General features: G+C 36.8%; 1 protein-coding gene across 2 annotated transcripts; it reads left to right on the top strand.

The window, feature by feature from the left end:
• Positions 1-232: 232 nt before the first annotated feature.
• Positions 233-27,316, top strand: LOC306860710 (rho GDP-dissociation inhibitor 2-like; the record flags this gene model as incomplete). Of its 2 annotated transcripts, none has more annotated exons than XM_079402544.1 (6): positions 233-552; positions 13,388-13,564; positions 18,057-18,140; positions 23,970-24,046; positions 24,913-24,976; positions 25,542-27,316. In XM_079402544.1, the coding sequence occupies 5 exons, from the start codon at positions 13,393-13,395 to the stop codon at positions 25,745-25,747; spliced, it is 603 nt and encodes a 200-aa protein (XP_079258670.1). In that variant the 3' UTR covers positions 25,748-27,316. The 2 variants fall into 2 exon arrangements, with proteins under 2 accessions (XP_079258670.1, XP_079258671.1); XM_079402545.1 differs by lacking the exon at positions 233-552 and adding an exon at positions 5,902-5,974.
• Between the last annotated feature and the right edge of the window lie 684 nt (positions 27,317-28,000).

The raw sequence follows: 28,000 nt of genomic DNA, 5'->3' as shown, positions 1-28,000 counted from the left end.
GTTTAAGAGCTCATAGATAGTAGTGCAGATATATCTGCTGAGACGCTGTACACTGGAATGCAGAGAAAGCACACTGCCCGGTCTTTCTTCATTTTTTATAAAAGTTTCTACGCAGCCAGCCATTAATATCCTGAGAGATACGACACATGATTGTAGGGCAAGTTTGATAAATGTGTTGGATTACACAATATCAGATTGACAATGCTAGCGTTGCAGTTTTTTTTTTTGCTTTGCAGCACACGTGCAACAAACAGAGATCACTGTCAAACTTACTCATGCATGTCCTGTGATACTTGAACTCTGTTATATTATTAGACATCATTTTGCTATTAATAATGTGACATTCATTTGCAAGTAGCTACAAATATAAATGGCGATATTTAGAAACCCGTAAAACAATTGTAAGTAGGTACACTTGGCTGGTTTGTCAGAGCAGCTGTGTGTTAGTGTGAGGCGTTGAGTTGTGATTGGTAAACTCGATTTCCTGGAACACACATGATCTGAGCTCTCTTGAACATCCGCATCTACAGTTCTGCAAGACGAGACTAGGCGGTAAGACACTTTCACGCTAATTCAGTAACTCTCTAACTTTGTTTGCAATGTTAGAAACAGCTTGTTTCGCTGCAGAGAAGTGATGCAAAGATGTAAACAATACAAAAATGCTTGCTGATTTAATTTGAACGCAGTCAAACTGTTTTTAGAATGCAAGGATTATATATATGGTCTTTATGTTTTTGGTTTTCATTTTCATATATCAGTGTATATACCATATATATTTAAAATACATGCCAAAAACCTATATATATATATATATATATATGGCTTTTGGTTCATTAATTAACTCACTGATTAAAAGATAGTATTAGCCCCATCCTCTCACATTCAATGTACTTTTTTGGTAAAGTCGTAGGCTACATGCAACCACATCCTCTTTTAACGGCACGTCTAAGATCCTGTTCTGACTGGCTGCTGTGACACCACAAATACCTTACTGGCATCCTTTATCACTTTAGAAGTATAAATATGAACAAATATGTAATAGTAATAAAACTGAGCAGAATAAGCAAATCAACATACAGACAGTCTGACATTATCACCAAAAATAAAAAAAGAGTTTATTTTGGAATTATGACCAATTGGCTATAGGCTACATTATCCTACTTTTTATGCTGCATGGACATGAAACATATTTTTTTAGCTCGTGGTCATTATTCTGAAATATTTAAGTGCTGAAAAAGTTGCAATTGACACAATCAAGTATTCCAGAAAGCTGTGCAAAAATAAATAATAATAATAATAATTACAATATTTGCCCTCTTTTATTGCATTTCAATTGTCATAAATATCTCTTTTGGCATTTGACTATTAAACTATAGGTATTTTTTTACTTGATTTAAAGTGCTGGTGAATCACTCTTGCTCTCTGTTCTCATTCAGTCATTTGTTGCACTTCTAACTGTCTCACAATGTCCTTGCTCTAAAAAAAAAAATCAATTTTTTACACATACTCACAAAGCCATTGCTTTATATGATGTGTTGTTCATGTCTGTATAGCCAAACTGGTATGCTTTCATTAGCTCAAGAAAGTTTATTGCTATTTTATTGCAGCCTCGAGAGAATTTGGATATGACACGCTTTTTTTCCTGAAAGCTCATTTTGCATTGACATGGTTTTAGGGGGCTGTAAAATGATTGGAAAATTCCCACAGTGCTTTTTAGCCTCATATTGATGAGTGCAGTAGATGACATATGTCATGGTGCATCACCGAGTTGATGAATAGCCTATAAAAGCTAGCGTGGAAATGATTTTCATAGCAATGAAAAAAACTCTGTAGGTATTTTGTAGTACTTTTCGTTCTGAAGGGCTAACCCTGTTTTTTCACACAAATAAACAAGAGTTTCTGCAGTCCCCAATGCCAGTCACTAGAGAAACAGCCAAAAATATCACAATGTCTGAGAGATCTGTAAAAGGGAAGCTGTGTGTATTAACTGGCAGACCTCGATAAACAAGATCTCTGTCTATTGATCAAGACAGCCTTTCACTTCCTTCTCGAGGTGTTTGTTGTTCAGGCCTAGGCTTGTGCAGAACTTCCTGAGTGGAACAGAGCTGCTGGATTCAGAGCAAGCACCATGAGAACCCGTTCAGAACTACGCCAGTGTGCTTCTGTGTTTAAATTTATTTGACTTTCAGACCCAATTCTTGAGCACATTTAGACAATTTGTGACAAGCTCCATATTGCTGAGAGAGCTACACCAACTGTGGTTGAAATGAGAGGCCTACTCATGTTACTTCCTGTTTGTGCAATAGTTTCCAGTCTTAAGTGTGCATGTTCCAGTACCAGTTTCAAGTATGCATGCATGACTTGATGGCTAGTCGTTTCAGATTTTTTTCTCTTTTTTTACTCCTAGTAAGGCAGCCCCTCAAGAAATATTTTTGATGTGTTGACAGGGGCAGTGTTGAAAATCACAGGCTGCTCAGATATCAGCAGACTGGTGCTCTCAGCTTAGTGTAGTTTGAAAGATCTGTTATATAAGCTGTCAAATTCCTTTTCGGAGTTGCTTGATGTGAACGACTGTCAAGTCAGTCTGAACTCAACTCCCATATTGTGCTAGCGGACCGCAGTGTGAACCTTAAACACTTGGAAAGAATAACCACAACTGAAGTCTCTTTAATATCTAATTTAAATCAGTTTAAATTGAGAGCAAACAGGATTATGCTAAATTGAGAAAAAAAGACCTTTTAATCTCAAATGTGCCACTGCAAGTTCAGGGTCACACATTCTGTGTTCTACTACTACTACTACTATTCTCTTTATCTTTGTTTAAATGTGTGAATTAAACTAAAATTCTAAGAGTTTAATTATAACTTTTGGGTGTAGAATGCTGTAGTTTTCCTGATGTTTGCATTATATTTTTGCTTTCGATTTGGTACTTCAGTCTCTGTTCCACACACATCAGTCTGCACATCTGGTTTTCGCAGGATTCTGGTGGTTTCACGGTTTATCACGTTTTTCCCTGACTGTGTCTTTGAATCAGATTGCATGAAACAGTTGCAGAACCACTGCATTTTAATCACGAGCCAAACAAACATGCTACAGTATGATTCGTTTTTAATGTAAATTAGATTGTATAATTTCCAAATTTAAAGCAACAACAGAATGGTCTGACCTTAGTGACCTTAGAACCTTAGTGATGAGAAATTATGCTAAATAAAACATCTCTGCATGAAACAGATACGGCAGACAGGCTGAATGAAAACTCAAATTCACTCTCTGACAGTAGGTGGTGCTTTTGGAACCGAATGGATAGAACATTTCCTTAGATACTGCTGTAAACAAAGCAGAGCTGCACTATTAAATACTACAATAATATGCATTATATGAAGGTAAGATAAAAAGAAAATACCATCTAAACATTTCTGAAGACCGTCAGTTTCCTTCAGGGATACATTCATATAAACCCCCACCCCAATTCAGTATTTCTTCCAATATTTTGCACATGGTGAACTGAGTTTGCTCTGCCTGCCACAGTATTTTCTCCTCAGGGATACATTCATATAAACCCCCACCCCAATTCAGTATTTCTTCCAATATTTTGCACATGGTGAACTGAGTTTGCTCTGCCTGCCACAGTATTTTCTCCTCTTTGCATTCGACTTTAGCATCTCTGGCTACTGTTAATGGCCTGTTTTCAGTTGATTTATTTGCCCAGTTTAAGAATTAGTTGTGTGTTATTAATAGTTCTCTAACCATTAGTCAGAAGAGTATGCAGTTACCAGGCATCTCCTCTTAATTCATGATGCTGTCTACGTTGCATAGCCACGGTATGCCATTTTTTTAAATTAATTATGTGTGCGTAATTCTAACCTGTTTACCGTTAGAACCGGCATATCGCCCAGCACTATTTTGTAATGTTCACTTTATTATAAGCGCATGCTTCAGTTTTGTCATCTGCAGCGTTAAATGCTTGATTTATTTAAATGATCCTTCGCAGGGAGCTTGATAGACAGGTAATCTGACCAATAATAATGCTGAATGTGCCGTGTTGTCCGACAAACAAATCAGACAGGAGAGTAGAAAAATCTGCAGTTGAAACAAGATACCTTCTCATGTTCATTCATGTTTATTTCATGCTAAAACTACACTCTAAAAAATGCTGGGTTAAATACAACCCAGTGCTGGGTGAAATATGGACAAACCCAGGAATTGGGTTGTTATGACCCAGCGGTTGGGTTAAATGTTTAACTCAACCTTCTGGGCAGTAACCCAACTGCTGGGTCAAAACAACCCATTTACTTAGCATTTTTTAGCGTGTAGTAAAAAGGAAGAGATGATCGGTTCACCTGGTGTTTGACTGGAGGTGCTACAGTGATCTGTAACAACACATTAAGAGCCACAAAATGGTATTTATTGTTTGAATTTCTCAAAAAATGACATAATTTGAAAGCTGCGGCTTTGTTTCATACCTGCTCTGTCTTGTCTGTTAGCGCGGTGTTACTTTCCTCTTTGTTCTGCGATGCATTTTTCACTGTGTGGGAACATGATGTGTTGCATGAGAGCAGCAAGGCTTGTCTGACATAGCAGTAACTAAGGGGGGCGGGACTTTGCATCCTTGATGTAAATGGGCCTTAAATCAAACTTTTTTTATCCTTGTTGTCATTTATAAAATTGCTGTGTTCTGAGTTCAAAAATAAACCCACACGTAACTGTTTGTTACAGTGATTTTACAACAGTTAAGGGTGTTTCACTTAGCGTCATCCCTAAAAACATCCTTTTTGCTTAGAAAATTCACCATAACACACTGCCTTCATGGCTCATTGCTTCATTATACTAAAATATACATGCCACCTCTGAAGCAATCTGTTGTGTCTTTACCTAGTTGACACATCAAATCATGTGCTGTTTGCTCCCTATCTTTGCACCAGACGTGCAGTGAAATGCCGTAATGGGTCGGCGCACAAATTCTCTCCTCACAAGTCTCTTGAAAAAGGGTTTGGCAATGCAGCACCACTCAGCAAGACGCTACCAATGGCAGAGCATCAAGGCCGTGTGAAATGCAGCGGCACGCCCAGTGTAACCTCCGACAGGTTCCTCTGACAGGTTGATGACCCCTGAGAGAGATGACAGAGGGACTTGCTGGAGGACTGCGAACTGAAAGTCATCTTTGACTAGAGGAGAAAAAAACAGTCCTCCCAGCATGTTGCCCCTGAAGGAAGGAACGAGAGAAAGAGAGAGAGAGAGAGAGAGAGAGAGAAAGGGAGATTTAAGGGGAAACAATATGATAAAATGGGGGATGGTGGGAGTAATAAGTGTCTCTAAAGAGCTGGAATGTGAAGACAGAGAAATAGAAGAGGGAATAAAAGAGAATGGATGGGCAAAGGATCCGTGTGTGTGTTTGTGTGTGTGCATGTGTGTGAGGAAGAGGATGAGATCATCGCAGTCTCCTGTCTAATGAGTGATGGGGTTGGGAGGCGTGCTGAACTGAGGCGGAGGGTTTGCTTCTCATGCCGGTGGAATCAATAGCGTCTGCAGACCGGAATACTGTTCCCACATTACTGCCTCACTGCCAACACTTCAGCCACGGCTGTTCTTCCAGCACGGATTACACTCAGATCGCTTTTGCATTCGTTCACTCCCTTACTTTCTTTCTCCATCTCTCACGTTCTGTCTCCCTACTATCTCTTTCCCACCTCTCTCTCTCACTCGCTCTCTCTCTCTAGCCAACCCACACCCAGTGATTCTGTATCTTGGTTTTTTTCTGGTGGTAGGAGGGATGCTGCTGTGAATTCTTTCTTGAATGTGTTTTAGACACATTTTTTTATATACCACAGGAGGTGTGCTTTCTGGAATTTTTTGGGAGTAATTTTTTTTTTGGGAACCCTTGTTGAAAAGAGCTTACTCACAATGTTGGGCTTGGATGTTTGTGAATTTGGTGGACAGTTTCTTGAACTGCTCTGGTTGACAGTTTGCTACAGAGGTGAGAATGCATTTACGTTATCTATTATGAGATAAACATTTTGAAAAGTGAAATTATATACAAAAAAATGACTAAACATACCAAAACGAACTTCAAGGTGTATTCAGAATGCTTTTTAAACTCTACAAAAAGACCTCAGATGATCTGCCAATTTAATAGACCATCCCTAAACCTTCAGCTAAAGTAGTTTAAAGCTTATTGTGCATGGTATTTGTAAGTATCATAAAACCTATTTGCAATCCTAATAGATTTTTAAAATCAAGTTGAAAGTCATATATGAGATCATTTCATGTGATGACTTCCTGTGGATGTAGACATTTTTATTGTTGGCGTGTGATGCAGTTAAAACAAGCAAAGGTGGATTGATCAATATGTATTGATCAATCTGTTGTTGCACTCACAACATTGCTTTGTGTGTGTGATCATCATGTTGCTTGTAATTACATGTCACAGATGTTGTTGATTCAGGGCTTCACTCTGCAGAGCTTCTGCTTACTGACACCAATCCAGTGTTTCTCACTCCCAATTTACCTCTTTATCGGTGTCTTCCACTCTCTTAGTGTCTCCATTTCACTTTGATATCTAGGAAGTAATGATGTGTGACAAATGGATACCTGTCTTTATGTGTAAAGTGAAAGGTAAATGTGCATATCTCTTTGTGCTTTTGCTATCTGAGATTCCTATAGAGTGTGGGCTCTCTGTAAGCATTCCCATTCATCTCAATAGCAGTTGCTTGGATGACGCAGGACACCCCTATGTGATTTTGTGCACGGGTGTTCAGTTTTACTGGTTTTGAGCAAGTTACCTGACTCACTGTCACAAGAATTTTGACGAAACCTAGATCTCTTTTATCTGACTCAAATCTGTTAGCTTTTTGTGATCTGAATAGCAAAACAGCACAAATGCAATCCAAAGTTTACAAACCCGATTCATATCAAATCAGTGTGAAATCTGATCAAACTGATATTTTGGAATGTCTTGAGCGAAATTAACATGCAAAAAGCTCCATTATCCATTGTCAATAGTGTCAAGCTGTATTAAGCAGCACTGCTCACACAGAAGTCACTTTCAAACCAAGACGCTTTCTGTTGGTCAGCATGGTAAATTCACCCAACCAACTTGAACTTGAGCAAAATCTGCATGGTGAACTTTTTCCGCCCTCAAACAAATCTCCTGATTGTGGATTACTTTTGGAATTACTGAATTTTGATTTTGAAATTTTGCCAATCAATGGCAAATGTGACCACACCTTCATTTGATAATTTGGATATTGACAATACTGTATACATGGATATACAGTGCAGATAGTTCAGTCCTCAAGATTGGATTTGAAAACCAAACTGGATTTGTGTTGCAGAGCAGTGTGAAGCAGGGTGATCTGAGTCGAGTCTATGGTGTTTAGAGAAGGCTCACAATAGCAGGCTCCAAGGGACTGACCGGTGCACTGGTTTCTCAGCTCGGTCTCTGCTGGACTGCAGGTGCTGACACGCTAAGACCCCCTGTGGCCCGGCAGAGCTGCATCACGACTCAATGAGCCTCAGCTGCTGCTGCGCTGTGATGGATGGCTGCACGTCAGAGACCTGACACATGTTTAAAGGAGTAAATCAATTAGATTGCATGTAGGAGAAACAGAGATTTCAAAAAGCTGACATGTTTGTGCACCCTGTAGAGAAAGGCCATATGAATGAGGAAGATCACATGCATCATTTCCCTTCCCTACATGCTGTCAGGTGTTCAGATGGTTTCTCACATTACAGCTGATATCAGATTAACAATCCTGAGAATTTACATGTCACTTATGTAGCCTACTAGTACTCTTTTTTTTTTTTTTTTTTTTTTTTTTTCATTTTCTTTTTGAATATATGTAATTATCTAAATTTGTCATCAACAAAAGAAAATCTTTAAGGTCTTTCTGTGGTGTTCAGCCAAAATAAAAGCTCTGTGGTTCAAAGATTAAAAGCAAAGAAATTAAGAAAGCTATAAATATTAGCAGTAAAATTGTAATGATATAGTCATATTATTTTTTTAAAATCCTCAATTTGTATTATTACAATTGTAAAATTTCATATTTTGTTTAATATTTAATTTTGTAATAATATAAAATATAAATAAAATAATAATACATTTTAATTTATAGTCATATTGATATATAATCAAATTCAAATATAAGGCAAATTGTGCAGACCTTACAGGCACAGCAAACCTGGAGCTTATTTTAAAAAAATGCATTTAAAATGACATCCACAAGTTTAATCAGAAAAGAAATACAGAATTAGCTTTTTAAAATTTCGTAAAATCTTTCAAAAAATTATTTTTGGTTATGTTGTCAGATTGCCTAATAGTCCTTTTAATGTATTTTATATATTTTACACTCAAAATGAGTGCAAAAAACAAAGGAAGTTTGTAGATTTTGTCTGGGCCTGCTTTACTTGTTGAATATCCTCTCCGTTTTCTTTGGCCTCGTGATCTTATGAATAATTGTATTCCTGCTGGGTTGTTTCAATACATTACAACCGAACCCTTCTGTGACAGTGTCAAATGGCTTGCAGTGTTTTGTCTGTGAAGAATTGTGCAGATTTCTGGCCTGCTGTGGTTTGTGTTTGCTTCTGACTTACAGGATCAGGGTTTACAGATATGCATCACTCTCTACTTTGCTCTCAGTTAGCAGAGAGGCTGCATAGTGTCACTCAGTTTGATTAGCAAAGAAGCTGCACGGCTTCAAAGTAGTTGTGAAAGTGGAGTATTGTGAGGGTTGCTGAAATTGTTAATACACAGGGAGAATTTAGTTACACCAGCCGCTGAGCTGGCTTCCATCTTAGAGCAAACTGTGACCATAAATTCAGACAAGATATTCAGACAAAAAATATTTACTATAGTACGCCGTACTTTGACACATAAGTGAGTGAGTCAGTGTTCTTGTCATTTTTAAACCCTGAGGGGTTTATTGCCCTGTACAAGGGTCTTACATTCATGTTAGTCTAAAAAGAGTAAGGTTTGTGTGGTCTTCAGAAACCCTAGTGGGCCTTCCGTTCATCTGCGGAAAGTCCACTGAATATAAGGCGTACAGCTGTTGTGTGTTGAGTATGAGAGACTGCAGTTTGTCAGTGCTGTTTGCTCGTTCACACTCCACCTCATTAGCTGTGCACTGAAACCTGCAGCACACCATCAGACAAAAACCAGCATGCTATCCATCACAATCTAGCCAGGCATTTAACTGCTTCTACTGATCAAAGCGGACCAAAGCTTGTTGCCTTTGAAGCTCGAGATGTTGCACCTCACATATTTCACTCAGAAATGATATCTCTGGAGGGTGGGGAAAGCTAATTTAAAAAGCTTGTCAGATTCTTCAAAGTATTATCATTGGTATTTAACACAGCTGAACAAGGGTAATTACTGTCATTCTCCCCTTTACTAATAAAAATGACCTCTCACTAGCGGCCACTGCGAGCCTCTAGTGTTTTTTAGAGCAGTGCTTTTCAGTTGGTGGCTCTCAATATAAAAATGGCTGTTGGTCTGATCTGATAGGATCGTGGGCAAGAGGGCAAAAATCCTATATGCTAAAAATATGATTGTGCATAGTTAGGATAACAAAATAAATACCTTGTTGGCAGAGGCTATTTACACTAACTCCACGCACCAACATGTGGTTAGGCTAAACAAAATGACAAAAGATGGCCAAATAATAGCTTTAGTGGTGGTAAATCGCTTAGAGTAGATGGTAAATCAGGTAGAGTAAGCAGTTGCAGACGCGATCAACCCGATACCTTTTCCTGAACTCACTGTTCTACCTTTTCACATCTCATATCACATCTGAAAGGCATTTATTTTCAATAAAAATGAAGGAAATAATCGCAAAGTTGAAAATAAAGTATCGGGCAAGGTAGGTATATGTTTTATAATGTACTGCAATACTTGTCAATATTTGCAATTAGTATGAATAGCAGAAAATTCAGCTATTTTTATATAGTGTAAATAAAATGTATTGCTATATGCATAGCATATATCGCTAAGAAAATATGCTTTTTTCACTTAGTGTAGGCTGCTAAATAAATATACTTTATATATTTATTTAGTCATTTGGGTGCTGAGAGCATGAAACCATAACATTTTTGCTATTATAAATTGTCTGTATCATTGTCTCCTGTGTGGTAATATTAATTAATTTCCATGTCTGATTTAAGGGCATTTTTGTAATTTGTCGTACATTAAACAACTTTGGCACTGCATAATCTGGGTCCTGAAGCAAAACCAGTTGAGAGCCACAAATTTAAAGGTATAATAGGACATGGTATCATTTTTTTTATTATTATTATTATTAATATTTTTACTCTTTGAGTCACATTATGAACAACTGCAACTGATTAGCTGTTAGCTTGTGCACATTGAGAGGAGAACAGTGATGTGTACTGCTTTAATGTGCTATGTTAATATGCATCACATTGCAGATGCCATCATCATTATGCTGAAAACATGCCCTGAAATGCCATCAAAATGTATCTATAATCATCCTTAATGCAATCCCTCACTACATAGTTCATTTTGCTTGTAATTTACAGTGAGAATCTTGGCATTGGCTCTTGGATATGCTTTAAATTGCCCAATTAGTCCAGTCATTTTTTCAGTGTGACCAGGCCTCCCTGTACTGAATCTCAACTCAGGGGATTTGATTTGTGTGTTCGGTGTGCAAGATATTTAATTGGTGTGCATTTTTTAGCAATATTTAAGATATAATTGCATAGGGATAATTAACTAAATAGCCCTATTATGCACAGGATATTGGTCCAAAGGACTCCAGTGTGCAAAACGTGGCCACACTTGAGTAAAATGTCGTAACGTATTCAGTTCAGCTGTTTCCATTTTGCACAAGAGTCGACTGTTGATTAATACACATTTATGCATAGCCAAATTTCCCCTCTCACACTTCATTACCACGTTCATCTGTACACATTCAGATTGTTTATTTCTCACTAATTAGTAGGTTAATTAGCTCACTTTGTCTTTTGCGACTGGAGTATACCATATGTCTCAACAGCATTTTGCACCTGGAAATTGCACAAATTGTGCATCTTCCTCATAAACTATACTCTGACCTACTTGTCCTTCCTCAAATTGTCTTCCTGGATAGAGTGGGCTTTTTTTTTTTTTTTTTTGCAGGTTCAATTTATGTAGAGATACAGAATCAATTCCCACATTTTCCTACCTTTCTGTTGGATGAAATTGGCTCCCCATTTTTTTATATACAGCAGCAGCATGTGATTGTCATGGCCCTTGAGCTACTGCTATACAATGCAAAAGGAGATGGCGTATTTTTATTAGATGGTATCAGTGAAAATCGCTCTTATAAAACTAATGGCATATTAGAGAGTGACCCTCAGAAACACCCCTATTGATTCCATCAGATCAGATTTTATAGCCCTGTCCTTCCATTATTGCATTGGCCTTCATATTACAGCACTTACGGTTTTTGTTCTCCTTTCATAATGTAAGGAGGGTTCATCAGCACTCTTCATAATCATTGGGAAAGAGGACATATGCATGTTTCCATGGCTGCTGAGGCAGATCTGGCCTAGACAGCGTCGACACACTATACATAAGCCTAGCCGGGGCAAACATATAATCCTGGGTGGGGGTGTTTCTGTCTTTTTCTTTGTTCATCCTCCACTGTGTTCAGGAACATCCATCCTCTGAGGAGCTTCGCTTGTTCTCAGCCGGGCTAATGAAAGCGATGATGTCATGTTTTAGATGCTGTCACTTCCCATGAATTCGGTAAACGTCGGGGTCTAGTGACTATTTCATAAGCATACATATCCCATATTGTTTTGTTGTGAGGACTATAAGATATTCTTGATGAACTATTATCTAACGTAAAATTATTCTAGGGTTAAAACTAGCTAGTTTTAAATGCATCAAATATTCCTGAAAATGGTGGGTTTTGGCTTGCTTTACCTCAGAGCTCTTTAATTTCTAAGCTGTAAACTGATTTGATATTCAGTACATTTTAGTACAAAAATATTTTAAATGTATTTTAATTACCAACATTATTATTATGCTATTTTATTGATTGATTGATTGATTGATTGTTAGTGAACATTTGTTGCTAGAAAATTGCAAAATCGCCCAAATCCAGAAATAAAACTGTATTTACGCATGTCAGACTTTGTTTATAACAGGGTTGCAAAAACTCCACAACTCAGAAATAATGTAGAAAATAAAACTGCTCATATAATATTGAGTTTGCTCAATATTAATAATTGTGAAGGTTAAGAGTTTTAGGCCCCATTTGGTACCCTATTTGTGCAGTATATTTCCATACAACACTTACACAAGACTGCTTCTCTAGGGGAGTTATGTGGACGTTACAGTTCAGCTCTCTTAATTCATATGACAAATTGTTGTCCCTGTTCTTGGCCTTCTGCATGGACAGCAGTTTTCTAGGTCTTTATTTTCCTGTTTTTCTCTGAGGAGTAATACCTCAGCTGTCTGCTAGCCGAGTCTACAGTAATTATTAACTGTTACGCTGAAACGCTGTGTGTTGGTTGTGACAATAAAAACACGTTTTTCAATGTCTGACATGTGGCTGAATTAATAAAAGCAATGATTTGTTTAAAGTGATCTGCTAAAACCAGACTGGCTCGTTATGATTAAACACGGAGAGCTACAGAAGATTCAGTTGTTCTTTTTGCTATATATATTGTCAGACTGTGGGCATTTAGCTAGGAGCTATCTCTCCAATGAGCTGAATAGAAATGAAATTATCAGTGTATTGCTCTGCTACGTGAGGATTACAATAAATGACTCTGAATATTAAAAGAGATAAATGTGCAAATCTGTTGTCTCTAACAGTGTTAGCGAATCTGGTTTGTGTTTCAGGTAGAAAGATAACAGAAAATCTTTGATCAGAGTCTGTAGAACCATGAAAGAATCACACAGAACATTGCAAACCATATAGTTTAGCAGGTCGTAGATTTCACACTAGACTTTTGCACTAATAGTTCAATATCTGGCCATTTTATGCTTTTACCAGACGCTGCAAACTTGATGGTGACTAGCCTTCTGAAGTCCTTTTCAAAACCAGTCTAGAAATGTGGTCAAGAATATTCATTTAATATTATAAAGTAATATTAAAAAGGCAAAATTCGAGATTCTAGTCAATTTTAATGCAAGTCAAGAACAGACACAGAAACCATTAACTACACCTAAATTCAGAGGGAAATTATAAATTATAAAAATGTTCAAGCCACAGCCCTCAGTCTAGAATCTGATTGGTTAATAAGAATGTTGTTTCATCCAGGTATGTTGTGAAATCGTGATGAGCTTAATCTTGATGCATATGAATGTTCTTTTAAACAGACTGAGACGCGACAAATGAAGATTATTTTCCTTTCTAACACCCCTCATCCCTGTTTTTCTCAGGCATAATGGCTGACAAAGATAAAGATGTGCCAGTGGTTGAGGATGAAGATGAGCCACATCTGAACTACCAGCCTCCGGCTCAGAAGAGCCTGCAGGAGATCCAGGAACTGGACAAGGATGATGAAAGCCTGAACAAGTACAAGCAAACCCTCCTGGGTTCTGGACCTGTGGTGGCAGGTTAGTGTACCTTCACTAAAAACCAGGAAAATATTTTTGAAACTACAGTTCAAAAAGTTTTTTTTGGATAAATTAATACTTTTATTCAATAAGGATGCATTAAATTGATCTGAAGTGGCAGTAAAGACATTGGTAATGTTACAAAAGTTTTGTATTTCCCATAAATGTGTTTTTTTACTTTCTATACAGTATATAAAAAAATGCACGAAAAATGTATGCTGGTTTCCACAAGAATATTAGCGACTGTTTTCAACATGGATGCTAATAAAAAAATGTTTTCTGAGCACCAAATCAGCATATAAGTATTAGACATTCTGAAGGATCATGTGACACTGAAGACTGGTTGCTGAAAATTCAGCTTTGCAATCAAAATAATAAATTACATTTTAAAATATATTCCAATAGAAACAAAATTTAATTGCAATAATATTTTACTGCATTTTTACTGTGTTTTTATATAAATGCAGCCTTGGTAGCACAAGAGATTTCAAACAAACGAATAAATGCATAAATAAATGGCAAAAGAAATGTGCCAGTGAGCATTTGATACGATTTTTAGTGGATCACAGTCTCACCAAACAACAAAATGATTAGAATCTTACTGATATTTGACCCACATTTATAGATGCACACAAATAATGAATGTTTCAAAGAATCTCATCTTCTGAAGATTACATTGTCTTCATGTTTAAAGCTGTAACTCGGCTCTCCAGGGATGGCTCTCCCTTCTCCTCCTGCTGTCTAGACTGATTCAGTCCCCCCGGGGGACTCCAGTCTTGGTTCAAAGCCCCCAAACAATATCCTCTTAACTCTGAGAAAGAAGGAGAAGGTGGCTATCACTTAGTCTGAAGAGCATGGCTTTGAACTGCTTTGTTGTTTAGAGAAACATGAATTATAATTCTACTCACTGCGTAACACTGGATAATTTGCATTTGATATTATGTCCCGCTGTACAATGCATTAATTATAAGATCAGTTATTGTATTTCTCACTCAGTTATTGTATTCCGTTTCTCTTCATGAAGAATTGTTTCTGTGATATTATGATCAAAGCCCAGCAATCCTAATTTCTTTTACCACAGGGAAAATCCAAATATACACTTTAAATCCTTTAAGTGTGAACTGGAAATACTTGCTGATACAGTGTTGCTAAAGGCATAAAAGGCAGCTTAATTTCCTCTTGACTCATGGGGGTTTAGAACGTTTGATTTAGATGCAATTTAATTTTCTGTTGAGAATAAATCAACTGCGGTAGTTTCTTTACTTTTTTTCATTCGAATGCAACTTGTGTGCCAAGGGTATTTACCTTGTGAGTCCTCTGATTCATAAATGATTCATCTTTGTTTTGTTGGTTATGGCCAGGTTAATAATAGCCTTCTTTCAATATGCTGGAATGAAATGGCAGCTTGTGCTGGTATTTCATAGTGTTTTGTGTTTCAGTGTAATGACTGAAAGATCTGCTTACAGAGATCATCATGACCAGTCAGGCAAAAAAGTGCATCATCTTTTGCAAAACCTTGTATCCTCATTTCCTATATTGTGTATGGAATGAAAATTGTGTCATTCCAAACCTGTATGTTAAGATTGGTGTCATTTTAGTATTATTTGTAGTTTATTTAATCTTATTTTATTTTTATATTATCAGTTTTCATTTGAATCTTTTTGTAATTTTTTTAAGTGCTTTTGTAATTTTGTAATTTAATTTATTATTTAATTTTTAGTTATATTTATTTCCAGTTAGTACTTAGTAACCAAGACAAAATTTAGTAATGATGTACATTATTAAAAAGTTCTCCTTTTGTGCTCCAGGAAGGGAAAAAAAATATGGGTCATGAGGGTGAGTAAATGATGGCCGATTTTTCATTTTTGCTGAACTAACACCCTCACTGGGACTGAAAACACTGGAAATATGAAGCAGGTTTGTCTTGACGTCCATTAATTTGCCATAAGATTTCCTGAGATATAATAGCGGGACTTTGCCAGGGTCATCAGTCATGTTTGGTGCGTGCGGTCCCCGGTGCACATCTTAGTGAGTGAGCATGCCTGCGGCCGGTAGTGCCACTTGTAGCCATCAGCAGATGATTAACTGTAGTTCCCACTTTTAAAACCCTCCCACCCTGCTGCATCAATAACACTGCATCAATGAGACCCGGCCAACAATTTATTATGTGCAGTTTTACACCGCTAGCTCCCTCTTGGCAGTGCAGAAACAATCCTTCAGTGGAACAATAGAATTAGGCGCCTAATTTAAGCTAGTCACCTGCCCTGCATGCTTCATGGGACAACTTCTTCGATGGAAGTCCACACATCAAACCTTCACTCTCATATTGTTTCCCAGAGATTTAAATGTCACTTTTTACATCACACAAGTTCATTGTATGCCTTCAGAAGACTTGAGATATAGCATATGAACCGCTTTTATAGTGCTTTTGTAGTGCTTTTTGGGTGTTCTTTTGTCACTTTTTGGAGCTTGACTGACATAGTCACAATGCACTATTGTTGTATTCAGATTCAGAAATGTTCCTTTTGTGTTCCACTGAATAACAGCATACAGGTTTGGAATGACATGAGGGTGAATAAATAATGACATAATTTTTGTTTTGAGGTGAACTGTACCTTTAAGTGGTGGGGCAGCTGCAGCTCTATCATTGTTAAATGTGCTGAGGCTGCATGCTGGGGTCACTAACCTGCAGCAGCTCTGTGTCCACCTAAACCCTGACAGGCCCAATCTATTTCTGTAATGGGTGGTGCTCCTATGGACACAAGAAACTAGGGAGGGAATGCATAGCGGTCCATTAGCAACACTGACTGACAAGACTTTAAATGCCTCCTTATCTCATAATGAAGGTGATTATGTTTGTGAAAGACACTGTAGCTCTGTTCCATAACCTATATAGTGAGCTGCATTTTAAAGAAGCGTTGGTGTGTTCCTGATTCAAAGGCTGTTGCAAAAATAGGCAACTTAATTATGCTGCCTTTTTTAGATGAATTTTTCCCCCAAAAGGCAATTACAGAATGTATAACAACAAGTTTAGTGAAACATTTGATAAAATATTGCAGATATATAATGAAAAATGAATATAATAATACTGCATAATTTTGTTTCTGTTCCTAAAAGTACTAATAGCTAAATAAAAATAGTTCAGTGTTATTAAAAATGGTTAATTTAACCAATATTTTTACTGTAGAGTTTTATGCTTAAAGTATCTTCTTAGCAAGATGCTAATGTCACACTGTTGAAATCAGTTTTACCCAATATTTGTGTCTATTTTTTTATGTTTTTTCATGAGTAATTAATTCCATTATCTTAGCAACATGCTAACATCATACTGTTGAAATTAATTTTATCCAATCTATTTGTGTGTTTTTATGCGTGATCAGAGTATCATTCGGTTAGCTTAGCAACATGCTAATGTCAATTTCTAGCTGCAGTTTTACCCAATATTTGTGTGTATTTTATGTATTTTCTTGAGTAATTAATTGTCCCTTTAATTTAGCAGCATGCTAACATCATACGGTTAAAATCAATTTTACCCAATATTTGTGCATATTTTATGAATAATCAGAATTTTGTTCCTTTAGCTTAGCACCATGCTAATGTCAATCTCTATTGAAATCAGTTTTATCCAGTATTTGTATTTTTAAAATGTATTTTTATTAATTATTAGACTATCATCCGTTAGCATAATAACATGCTCAATTGTCAATTATGAGTCGTGTTTCCTGTGTGCTGTTTTCTAAATCTATCCATGACCATTAGGATGCTGTCTGTGTTGGCTGTAGGAATTAAGTCAGCTCACTCGGTACAGAAGACAGATGAAACAAAGGAAATGAGTGTGAATTGTATGGCTGGAGAGAGCTGTCTTTCCACAAACCTGAATTGATGATGTTCATGTGCACACATCTGAGATGATTAATGTGTCTTATTTACACACTGACTGGTCAGTTCATTGCAGGTGCACATGAAGGCCTTGTTTCCATTCCCGTTTTCACTCGATTTAGTCTAGTCCAAGTGTCTTCCCTCTGGTCTTAGACACATGATGAATGTGTGGACGAATCAGCTTGGACGATTGACTGGGCCAGTAATGCTGGATAGACAGGATTTGCAAGAATGGACAGATTCTGGTGTTTTCCTCAGCCAGACTTGCAGTGCTACTGACAAGAATGATAGCTCAAATTGTGCGGAAGATCCTCTAGCATTATATAGCACTGTGCTAAAATCGCTCAGAACATTTTGGCAACCACATACAACTGTTATTTAACCAGAAAATCACTTTGGTCTAAAAGAGCATCTGTGCTACATGCTGACAATATTACATCCAGTAAATGCTCAGTCTTACTGCTGAAATGAAATCAACATGTTAATGTCAAACTTATTTTTTTATTCACTACGGGAAAAAGGCTACTCTGTTGAATAATCCTATAGTGCAGGTAGCAAATGTAGAGCAGAATTTTGTTTTCAGTTTCTCATCAGTTTATTCATTGCATTGTAGATCCCAGCATTCCTAATGTTCAGGTGACCCGACTCACTCTGATGTGTGACCAGGCCCCTGGACCCATCACCATGGACCTGACAGGTGAGTCTCACCAGAACAATTATTCAACAAGTGCTTTATAATTCAAGCATAATCCAGTTTGCTTACAATGAGGGCTGACAATCACTTAAAAATATAACTGATTTAATTATTCAGATTTATCAGATATACAAATACTGACCGTGACAGTCCTTTGAATGGGATTGTTGTATTTGTTTTGCTTTAATAGATTATTTTGTATTATTTTACACACAGTATTTTTAATATTATTAATTGTACTAACGTTATACTACACTGACCATTTATTATTTTAGCATGACTTATATACAATTTAGTATTAATTAATATTTTTGAAATAGCATTTATTTTTGCATTTACAGTTTTCATTTTAATTTTACTTAATGGTTTAGTAAAATTGTTTGATTTTTTTTTTGTAGTTTTTTTGTGTTTTTAGAAATATAGCTTTAATTGATTTTTATTTGTTTAGTTTTTGTAATTTTAGTACTTCAACTTATTTTATTTCATTTAGTTGCAAAAGCAGCATTTCTAATTTTAGTTTCATCTAATATGTGTATTTTATTTGATTTCAGCTGTATTTCAAACAAAGAAATGAAATGAAATGAAAATGATTTGTAATAGTTCAGTTTTAGTTAACAATAACAACACTGACATTGACAGCCCTGTTTCAAATCCATAGCATCCAGTTTGCATTATTTGCAAGATTAGTATTCGTAGGATAATAGTCGTGTGGGTTGAGGTAAGTGGGTTGAATCTGCGGTCTCTATTATCCACACAAAGGCAAAAGTTGACACTATTGACAGAGGCTCAGCAGCTCTGCGCTGCATTCAAATGCTTCACCTCCCCTGCCTTCGGAGGGATGATGTCATTGCTTCCTCTGCCAGCCAACATCATGCAATCAGATCTGCAACACAAATCCACGTACTCTGCTGTATGTAGCCACGTACCCGCCTCGATACACTGGAGGGGCCTGCCGGGTCTTTTGACGGACAGAGCAGGTGTCTGCCGCCCTCCCTTGCCCTCAGCCAGTTCAACAGTGTGTTTCTCTCTTTAACAACAGGAGCATGGCAAAAGGGCACCTGGTTGCTAGGCAATGGGATGATTCTGGGCTGTTTAAGTCAGAGCTTTAAAGTGAGAAGACCTTTTCATATATAAAATCTGTAACTATCATTTACAGCATGAAGAATCTATGCACCAGCACGTTTCCTCTTTTAGAGCAAAACCAGAAGTGACTGCGGTTTGAGTTGGTACAGGAAGGCGTTGCCCTTCTAACATAGAGTACATTGTTGCGCTTTTGTGTGTGCACTTCCTGTTTAGCAACTTTTATTCTTAAATTACCTCTGCCCTGACACAAGGGGAAGAAAACAAAGTTAATTTCTTCATTGGCTCCCTGTTGGCTGGATAGATGGTCAATTTGGCTAACAATGACAGTTTTTTTTTTTTATTTTTTTTTTTATGAAATTGGTGAACGTAAGATTCTTCCTTCACAACCAGAAAAAGTATTACTCCAAAGGTTTGAATGGTAGTAATTTTTTAAATAGGTTTTGCACCAAAATTCTGTGCTGCAGCTGTAAATTCACCTTATTCTATACATATAGAATAAACACTTTTTACTGTACAAGAAACTGCAAACAAACAGCATAAAATCTCGCTCCATAGCTGTACGCAGGAGCACATTAGCGATCTGTTATCCAGAAACGCAGATGTGCCAGAGTCCTGCTGTAAGTGACAGCCGAGCATGGTATCTCATGGCGGGACGTCCACTGGGATGGAACACGCTAAACCAGACTGAGTTTTTGATGGATGTGGCTGGGCTGACACGCTGTGGAGGCTTGAAAAGCACTCAGCATGACCGCAGAAGTTCTGCTCTGCTGACGTTCAGATTAGAGCAGCAGGAAGCCAGACCTTATCACAGCGCTCTTAATTGAATCCGAATAGTGAGTCCACATCTAAGCAGTTGAATATCTTGCGGTGTTTGTCGCCTCCCTTCTGAGAGAAATGTGAATAAAGTACAGAGGATGCACTCTTAAAGTAATCGTTCACCCTACAAATTTAAATTAACTGAAAATTTAATCACCCTCAGGTCATCCAAAATATAGATGTCACCTATGTGCACCTATGTTCTTCATCAGAACAGATTTGGAGAAATTTTGCATTATCACTTGCTCGCCAGTGGATCCTCTGCAGTGAATGGGTGCCGTCAGAATGAGAGTCTGATAAAAACATCACAATAATTCACAAGTAATCCACATGTCTCCAGTCCATCAATTAATGTATTGTGAAGCAAAAAGTTGCATGTTTGAAAGAAACAAATCCATCATTAAAGGGTTAGTTCACACAAAAAAGAAAATCCTGTTATTAATTACTCACCCTCATGTCGTTAGTTTTTGGAACACAAATTAAGATAAAGATATTATTAGATGTATAAAAATTAAGATATTTTTGATGAAATCCAAGAGCTTTCTGACCATGCATGGACAGCAATGCAACTACCACGTTCAAGGCCCAGAAAGGTAGTAAAGACATTATTAAAATAATACATGTGACATCAGTGGTTCAACTGTAATTTTATGATTTTTCTTGATGATCTTACTACCTATCTGGAACTTGAACATGGTATTTCCGTTGCTGTCAGATTTCATAAAAAATCTTTTAAACGAAGGTTTTACAGGTGGAACGACATGAGGGTAAGGACCTGTTTACACTAGTGCGTTTTTGTTTTAAAACGCATTACTTTTGCTACGATTACGCCTATCATTTACACTACTCTGGCCTTTTTGAGGTCAAAAACTGAGACTTTTGAAAATGCTGCAGACCCCGTTTTAGTTTGAAAACTCCAGGGTTGCGTTTCAGTGTAAACTCTCCTGGATGATACAATGGTGCCAGTGCGCTCACCACACATCAGCTACAGGTGGAGAGGAGAGAGAGATAGAGCCAATCAAGTGGATGGGGATTATTAGGAGGCCATGATGGTCAAAGGCCAGTGGCAGCAATTTGGCCAGGACACCAGGGTTACACCCCTACACTTTGACGAGAAGTGCCATGGGATTTTTAATGACCACAGAATGTCAGGACCTTGGTTAATCATCTCATCCAAAAGACAGTGCTTTTTGACAGTATAGAGTTCCCGTCACTATACTGGGGCATTAGGATCCACACAGACTGCAGGGTGAGCACCCCCTGCTGGCCTCACTAACACCTCTTCCAACAGAAACCTAGTTTTCCTGGGAGGTCTCCCATCCAGGTACTGACCAGGATCAACCCTGCTTTGATTCAGTGGGCAACCAGTCTTGGGTCGCAGGGTGACATTTTAAAACGCCATTTTAAAACAAAAAAAAGCACTAGTGTAAACGGGGAGTAATTAATGACAGAATTTTCATTTGTGGGTGAAAACAGGGTGCTCAACAAAACATTGATCATAAAAATAGAATATCTGCAAACCTCAGCTCCAAAAATACAAGAATGTATGTATCATGTAAAATGTATCTCCGTGATAGTCTGTTTTAAAATTTTTGTAGTCCAGGTGTGCCGACTTTTTTTCTATTTTAAAGGATTTGAAGTTATTGCAAACATGCAGCTTTTCAATTCACAAAAAGTTAACTGATAAATTGGAGTCACGTGCATTACTTGTGGATTGTTGTGATGTTTTTATCAGCTGTTTATACTCTCATTCTGACGGCACCCATTCACTGCAGTGTTTCTGTTGGTGGATAAGTGATGTAAAGTGAAATTTCTGCAAATTTGATCTGTAAATTTTCAGCAAATTTTCATTTTTAGGTGAACTATTCCTTTAACACTGTTGACTTTTTATCTGGGCTGCTTTGGGTTTGGGTCTTATTATGAGCTGTCCTGTGCAAATATAAATTAATGAGCTATTTGGCATTACACAAATGTCAGTTCACATTTATATGGATGAGAAAAGATTGATTTAGATTTAGGTTTAGGTTTTGTCCTTTCTTGCCAATGCAGGAAATGGATCTTTTAGTAAAGCACGATTCAGTGAGTTATGTTGATAGTGATGAGATGTCTGCGTTGAGCGCTACAGCAGTGGGAGTGAGGGTGGAACGGGGCGCTCGCATTCTCACCTCGTGCCAGATTGCAGCTCCTCCAGACTGCTAGAGCCTCCGCTGGGATCTTCCTTATTATCCATCTCCATATATGCTCTCTCACTGCTGCTGTGTGGGAGTCATACAAACGGCATACCAACTACAACTTCAGCAAACTGTGTTCAAAACCAATACCCCTGAATCTTTAAGCACAGGGAGAGAATGAACACATATCTCCCTCATGAACCTTCTCCTGTTCACACAGTTACAGTTGTTTGCAAATTGAAGAGAAGAAAACACCTCTGAAGATCCCTTTAGGTTTATGCTAATTGTTCAGAAATACTTGACATACATGCTGGCCACATTTGAAAGTCAAAATCTAATTTAAACGTGAATTAACAAAGTTTATATATATCTATATCTATATACTGTATATATATATATATATATATATATATATATATATATATATATATATATATATATATATATATATTATTTATTTTTTTTTTATTTTTTTTTTAATATACAGATTACCGTTCAAATGTTTGTGGTCAGTAATTTTAAAAGATAAAGAAGTAAAGAAATTACTACTTTTATTCAGTAAAGGTGTATTGAATTGATTAAAATGGACAGTAAAGAAAGACTTTTGTGTGTATATATGTGTATATATATATATATATATATATATATATATATATATATATATATATATATATATATATATAAATGCTGTTCAAATAAACTTTGTTCATTAAAAAAAATTAAAATCCAAAATATTGAGTTGCAAATCTGTTTTCAAATATGGTAATAATAAGAAATATTTCACAAAAGCACAAAATCAGGATATTATAATGAGTAACGGCTGCTGAAAATTCAGTTTTACCGTAGCAGGAATAAATTACATTTTAAAATATATTCAAATAGAAAACTGTTATTTAAAATTACATTCATATTTCACAATATATTCCATATATAATATAATATAATATAATTCCATAAAAATGAACTAAGTAACGTAATTAGTTACTTTTTGAGGGAGTAACGCAATATTGTAATGCATTCCTTTTAAAAGTAACTTTCCCCAACACTGTGTGTGTAATATGGACAGACAGATCTAGTTTACATGTTAGTGGAGCTAATCACCATGTCATAAAGAGATCACACACGCCACGATTCAGTGCTCACTGTCGCAGATACGGACTAATCCTCTTGTCCAATCAGGATTATGTTATTACAGTGATTATCAGTGCTAGATTTAGTCAATTACAGATAAGGGATTTCATCTTTGTGATGTAAAAATGGTTTTGAGTGGGCTGGATGCAAGATGGAGTATCTCCAAGCCCAGATCCAGTTCCATTAGATGATAAAGCCTCTACAGTCTAAAAATAGTATCAATGTTGAGATGTGGAGCACAGGACACTAATGAACACAGTCTGGCATTTGGCATCATGTGAATAGCCCACAGATCATCATTGATGTTGTTCATTGTATCAATCTCCGATTTCTCCTTCCTCCCCTGTCTCTTTCAGTATCCATTACAAAGCACTTAGAGCAGATTCAAGGGATAAATTGATAACACAGCAGTTGCACTTTGGTAAGGAAGCTCTTTGCATTGAACTCAGTTGAACTACAAGCAGAAGGATGCGACCTGCAATATAAAAGGCTCACATTTACAATTCTGATATTGATTTGTGCTGTATTTCTTTAAAAATGTAATTATAACAAGGTTAAATGGCTGTTAATTTCACTCTGGCTAATGTAAATAAACTTTTTTTTTTTTTCTTTTTTTTTCTTTTTAATATAGGTGACCTCGATGCTTTGAAGAAGAAGAACTTCACCATGAAGGAGGGAGTGGACTACAGGGTGAAAATCCACTTCAAGGTGAATATAAATCAGATTTCTGTCATAAAACAGTCTGCAGTGATGGTCATTCCTTTATACCTTCCTTTATGGCCTAAAAATACTGTTGTGTATTTTTAGCTTAAAATCTATGTCATTCTGAGATAATGTTAAAAAAGGCAAGTTTTAACAATGACCTTGAAAGACTGATCCCAAGCTTCTGCATGCTTAGAGCACATGAATGTTGTAAGATATGAAATCCATGGCTAGAAGTGGATAGATTGTTTATTTCCTGTCTTGACCGGGCCAGTGCTATGAACAGCATACATCAATACACACAGACACCCTTTCCCAAGCTAAAATTTCCTAAAAATAATACACTTGAAATTTTTGTAAACAGATCGGGGTACAATGCAAGCACAAAATTTGTTAGTGTGGGGTTTTTTTGGGGCTTCAAAATATGTGATGTTGAAATGTTGTGTGTTTTTATAACAGTTTTCTCAAGAACATTTAATTCAGATGGCATCTAAAGTCATTTTATTTCACTGTGAGTCACACCAGATTATATTCCTGCAAAATAGCATTATTCACAAAATCCCTTTTGGATCCAGCAACTCAACAATATCTTTCTAGCCCATGATTCATCAGGAAAGATGGGCTTGATACAGCTTCACACAGAAGATAAAAGAGCTTTATAGTTCATGCTCAATATACTAAAATAGACAGTATCTGTATTCCAATGTATGGATATTCCCTAAAAGGGGATGGGATGTGGAGTGAATTCCTAAAGGATCTAACAGGACCTCTGCTGGTGACTCTGTGCTACAACGTGTTGAATGTCCTGAGAATGAAAATGACATGCTAAATTAATAATATTTATTCTAATTCATCCCATCTGTTCCCATTAGGTCAACAGGGACATCGTGTCTGGACTGAAATATGTGCATATGACCTACAGGAAAGGACTCCGAGGTAAGAGCATCTGTAGTCATGAATTTAAATGTTGGCTTTGACGCTGCAAGTGCTTGAGTCAAGGGTGTATTGATATCTTTATACACACATGTACTGTTTTAATGTGCATGTTTTAAATCAGCATCTTACAATGCCATCTGATAAATGTTTCACTTGTATTCATATGACACATCAATTTCTTTATTCAAACGTAAAAATGGTAATAAATGATTTTTTTATTAATATGCATATTTAAACAGTTTATGTAATTCATGTTTAAAAAAAATATACAATTAGTGAATGATTTAGATTTTATTTTATTGAACAATAAGAGACATTACAAATGTTTTTTGTAAATGTAGTTAAATAAAACAAAATTGTAATGAAAAAATATTATATTATTATCATGCATGTTGTTGTTATTATTAAACATAAAAAAAGAAAAGAAATGACTAGTTCCGTCAAATTCTTTACCTTTTAACAATCAACTTAAAAATGCCATTGGACAGGTTATTGTTGAGCGCAACCAATCAGCTTTTGATGATTTTTTAAAGATTTTGACTCACTGATTTTTCCTTACCTGTAGTGGACAAGGCAGTGTACATGGTAGGCAGCTACGGTCCGAGAGTCGAGGAGCATGAGTTCATGACCCCGGTGGAGGAGGCTCCGAAGGGCATGATCGTTCGGGGAAGCTACCACATCAAATCCTACTTCACAGATGACGACAAGACAGACCATCTGTCGTGGGAGTGGAACCTGCAAATCAAAAAAGACTGGGACAGTGCAGAGTAAAGAGGTCTTCCTCTGTCTCTCTCTCTCTCCCAGATGCATAGCAACATACCCAATTTATCACTGATGTTTAATACAGAGACATAGGCTAGGTAGATATGGTTTTGCTGGCTTTGCAAATGATTAAATAACAATTAGTTGTATTAAAAAAAAAAGTTAAAAAAATAATGAAGATATTCCTACATATTACCTACATATTAGGTGTAATCAACAGTGAGGACATACAGTGACTGGCAGGGTATTAGAGGCGACTTAGTACTTTGTAATAGATATAACAATGGTATAACCAACAAATGAAATCCCTCATGCCTGTACACTCAGGTTTTAGTGTATACTGTAAGTGTAAATATTACAATGTCTGTATTCTTGCAATGCATTTAGAGTTCTTTACAGAGCCCATGACCAGATCGGTGCATGCTTGAATGTGAAGCCATCTTGTCTGCAATGGCTAATTTCTTGTATTGATGATGTAATCAGCCTGCTGTTACCTGATAAATACATGTGTAGGACGTGGTTTGTACTAAGTGTTGCTTGTCAAAAAAAGGTATTTCTGAGCATAAAACCCCTGTAGAAAAGATCAACTTAAACCGGTATGAAGTTGTCTGGCTGTTCACCAGCAACCAATTCTTGTAAAGCTGCTTCACTTTTCTTGTTGGTTAGCCCTGACTGGCACATCAGCTTCTAAAATGCAACTTTTGCTGGTCTATTGAGCTGGGAACCATCAGTGAAGCACCCTCTTCATTCCCTGAAACAATTTAAGATCTGTTCATCTCTGTCCAGGTGTCTGTAACGGTCTTCCATCTAGCTTTTATATTAGATTGTCTCTGATTTTTTTTCACATTCCAAAATAAATACATTTATTGCTTATATGCCTGCTGATACTGTTACCTGACACTTCCATCTCCATTGCTGATTTTATTATCTGACAAAAGATTATCTTGATTTTTCTTGAATAATTCCCTAATACACGATCATATTCAGAAATATTAGATAATACAGCAGAATATTCAAAATACTCTGGAAGTTATTGGGTTTTATTGTTTCTACAGAATAACATTTCTTGAAGAAAGGTAATAAATGCCACAGGAAATGACTAACTGGCATGTGCATTATGTAATGCCTTTATGGGGAGACAAATGCTGAATCATCATTAACTGTGCGTCAGCATTAGCAAGAAAAATACGAGAGCACACAAAAGATAAACTGCAATTTTTAATAACTGTGTGATTCCACAATCAGTATCAAATGTATTTGATCAAATTAAATACTTGCAATATTTCAAAATATTCCCACATGTTGCATATTTTCTCAAATTCATATTGTGTCTCATAATGAAATCGTCTTCGTAATTGGATGTTATGATTAGTCTGCTTGTGTCTGTATTGCATGATGCTGCTTTTTAAACATGTTAATTAGGGGTTTCATTGTGATGTAATGGAGGCAGCAGTAAGCAGTAAAGTAACATTTAGTTCAACTGACTGATTCGTTTGCTTAAAAAAAGATTCTATTGCTTCTGAAATGTTAAACTTTTCATCTTGTATTTTTAATAAAGTTTGGCCTATCCTTAATGGTATATCTTTGTTTCTAATGTTGTAGTTTAGTGAATGTAATAGCTTAAAGTAACTGTTTATTAAATGCAAAACATAGCACGCAGCAGTAATGGCTGGCAATGAAAAAAATAATAATTTCTGTTTGCTGCAAACAAAAATAGAAATAAACAAGGAAACGTTAATATTGTTCACTAACAGATGATAAGACGAACCAAGGGAGAGAGTAACATGCCATTTATCAAATAGCTTATCGCTTCACTTGAGTCTACCACAACATATAAGCTTTGCTGATTGGCTCTCTGAATGATTGACATACTCACCAGCCATACAATGTTACTGTTTGCATGCTACGGTGTTGCCGTGTCCTTCTTTTAAAGCGTCTTTAGATTTGTGTTTATATATATATATATATATATATGATATAAAACACAGGAGGTTAGACATGACCAGAGTGAATTTGGAGAACATTATAGAGAGTTGGACTCGTAATCCAAAGGTTGCGGGTTCGAGTCTCGGGCCGGCAGGGATTGTAGGTGGGGGTAGTGAATGTCCAGCGCTCTCTCCACCCTCAATACCACGACTGAGGTGCCCTTGAGCAAGGCACTGAACCCCAAACTGCTCCCCGGGCGCCGCGGCATAAATGGCTGCCCACTGCTCCAGGTGTGTGTTCACGGTGTGTGTGTGTTCACTGCTGTGTGTGTGTGTG

The sequence above is a fragment of the Barbus barbus genome, assembly GCF_936440315.1.
Source record: "Barbus barbus genome assembly, chromosome: 4".
NCBI classification, from domain to species: Eukaryota; Metazoa; Chordata; class Actinopteri; order Cypriniformes; family Cyprinidae; genus Barbus; species Barbus barbus.
This window is presented reverse-complemented; position numbering and strand designations above follow the sequence as displayed.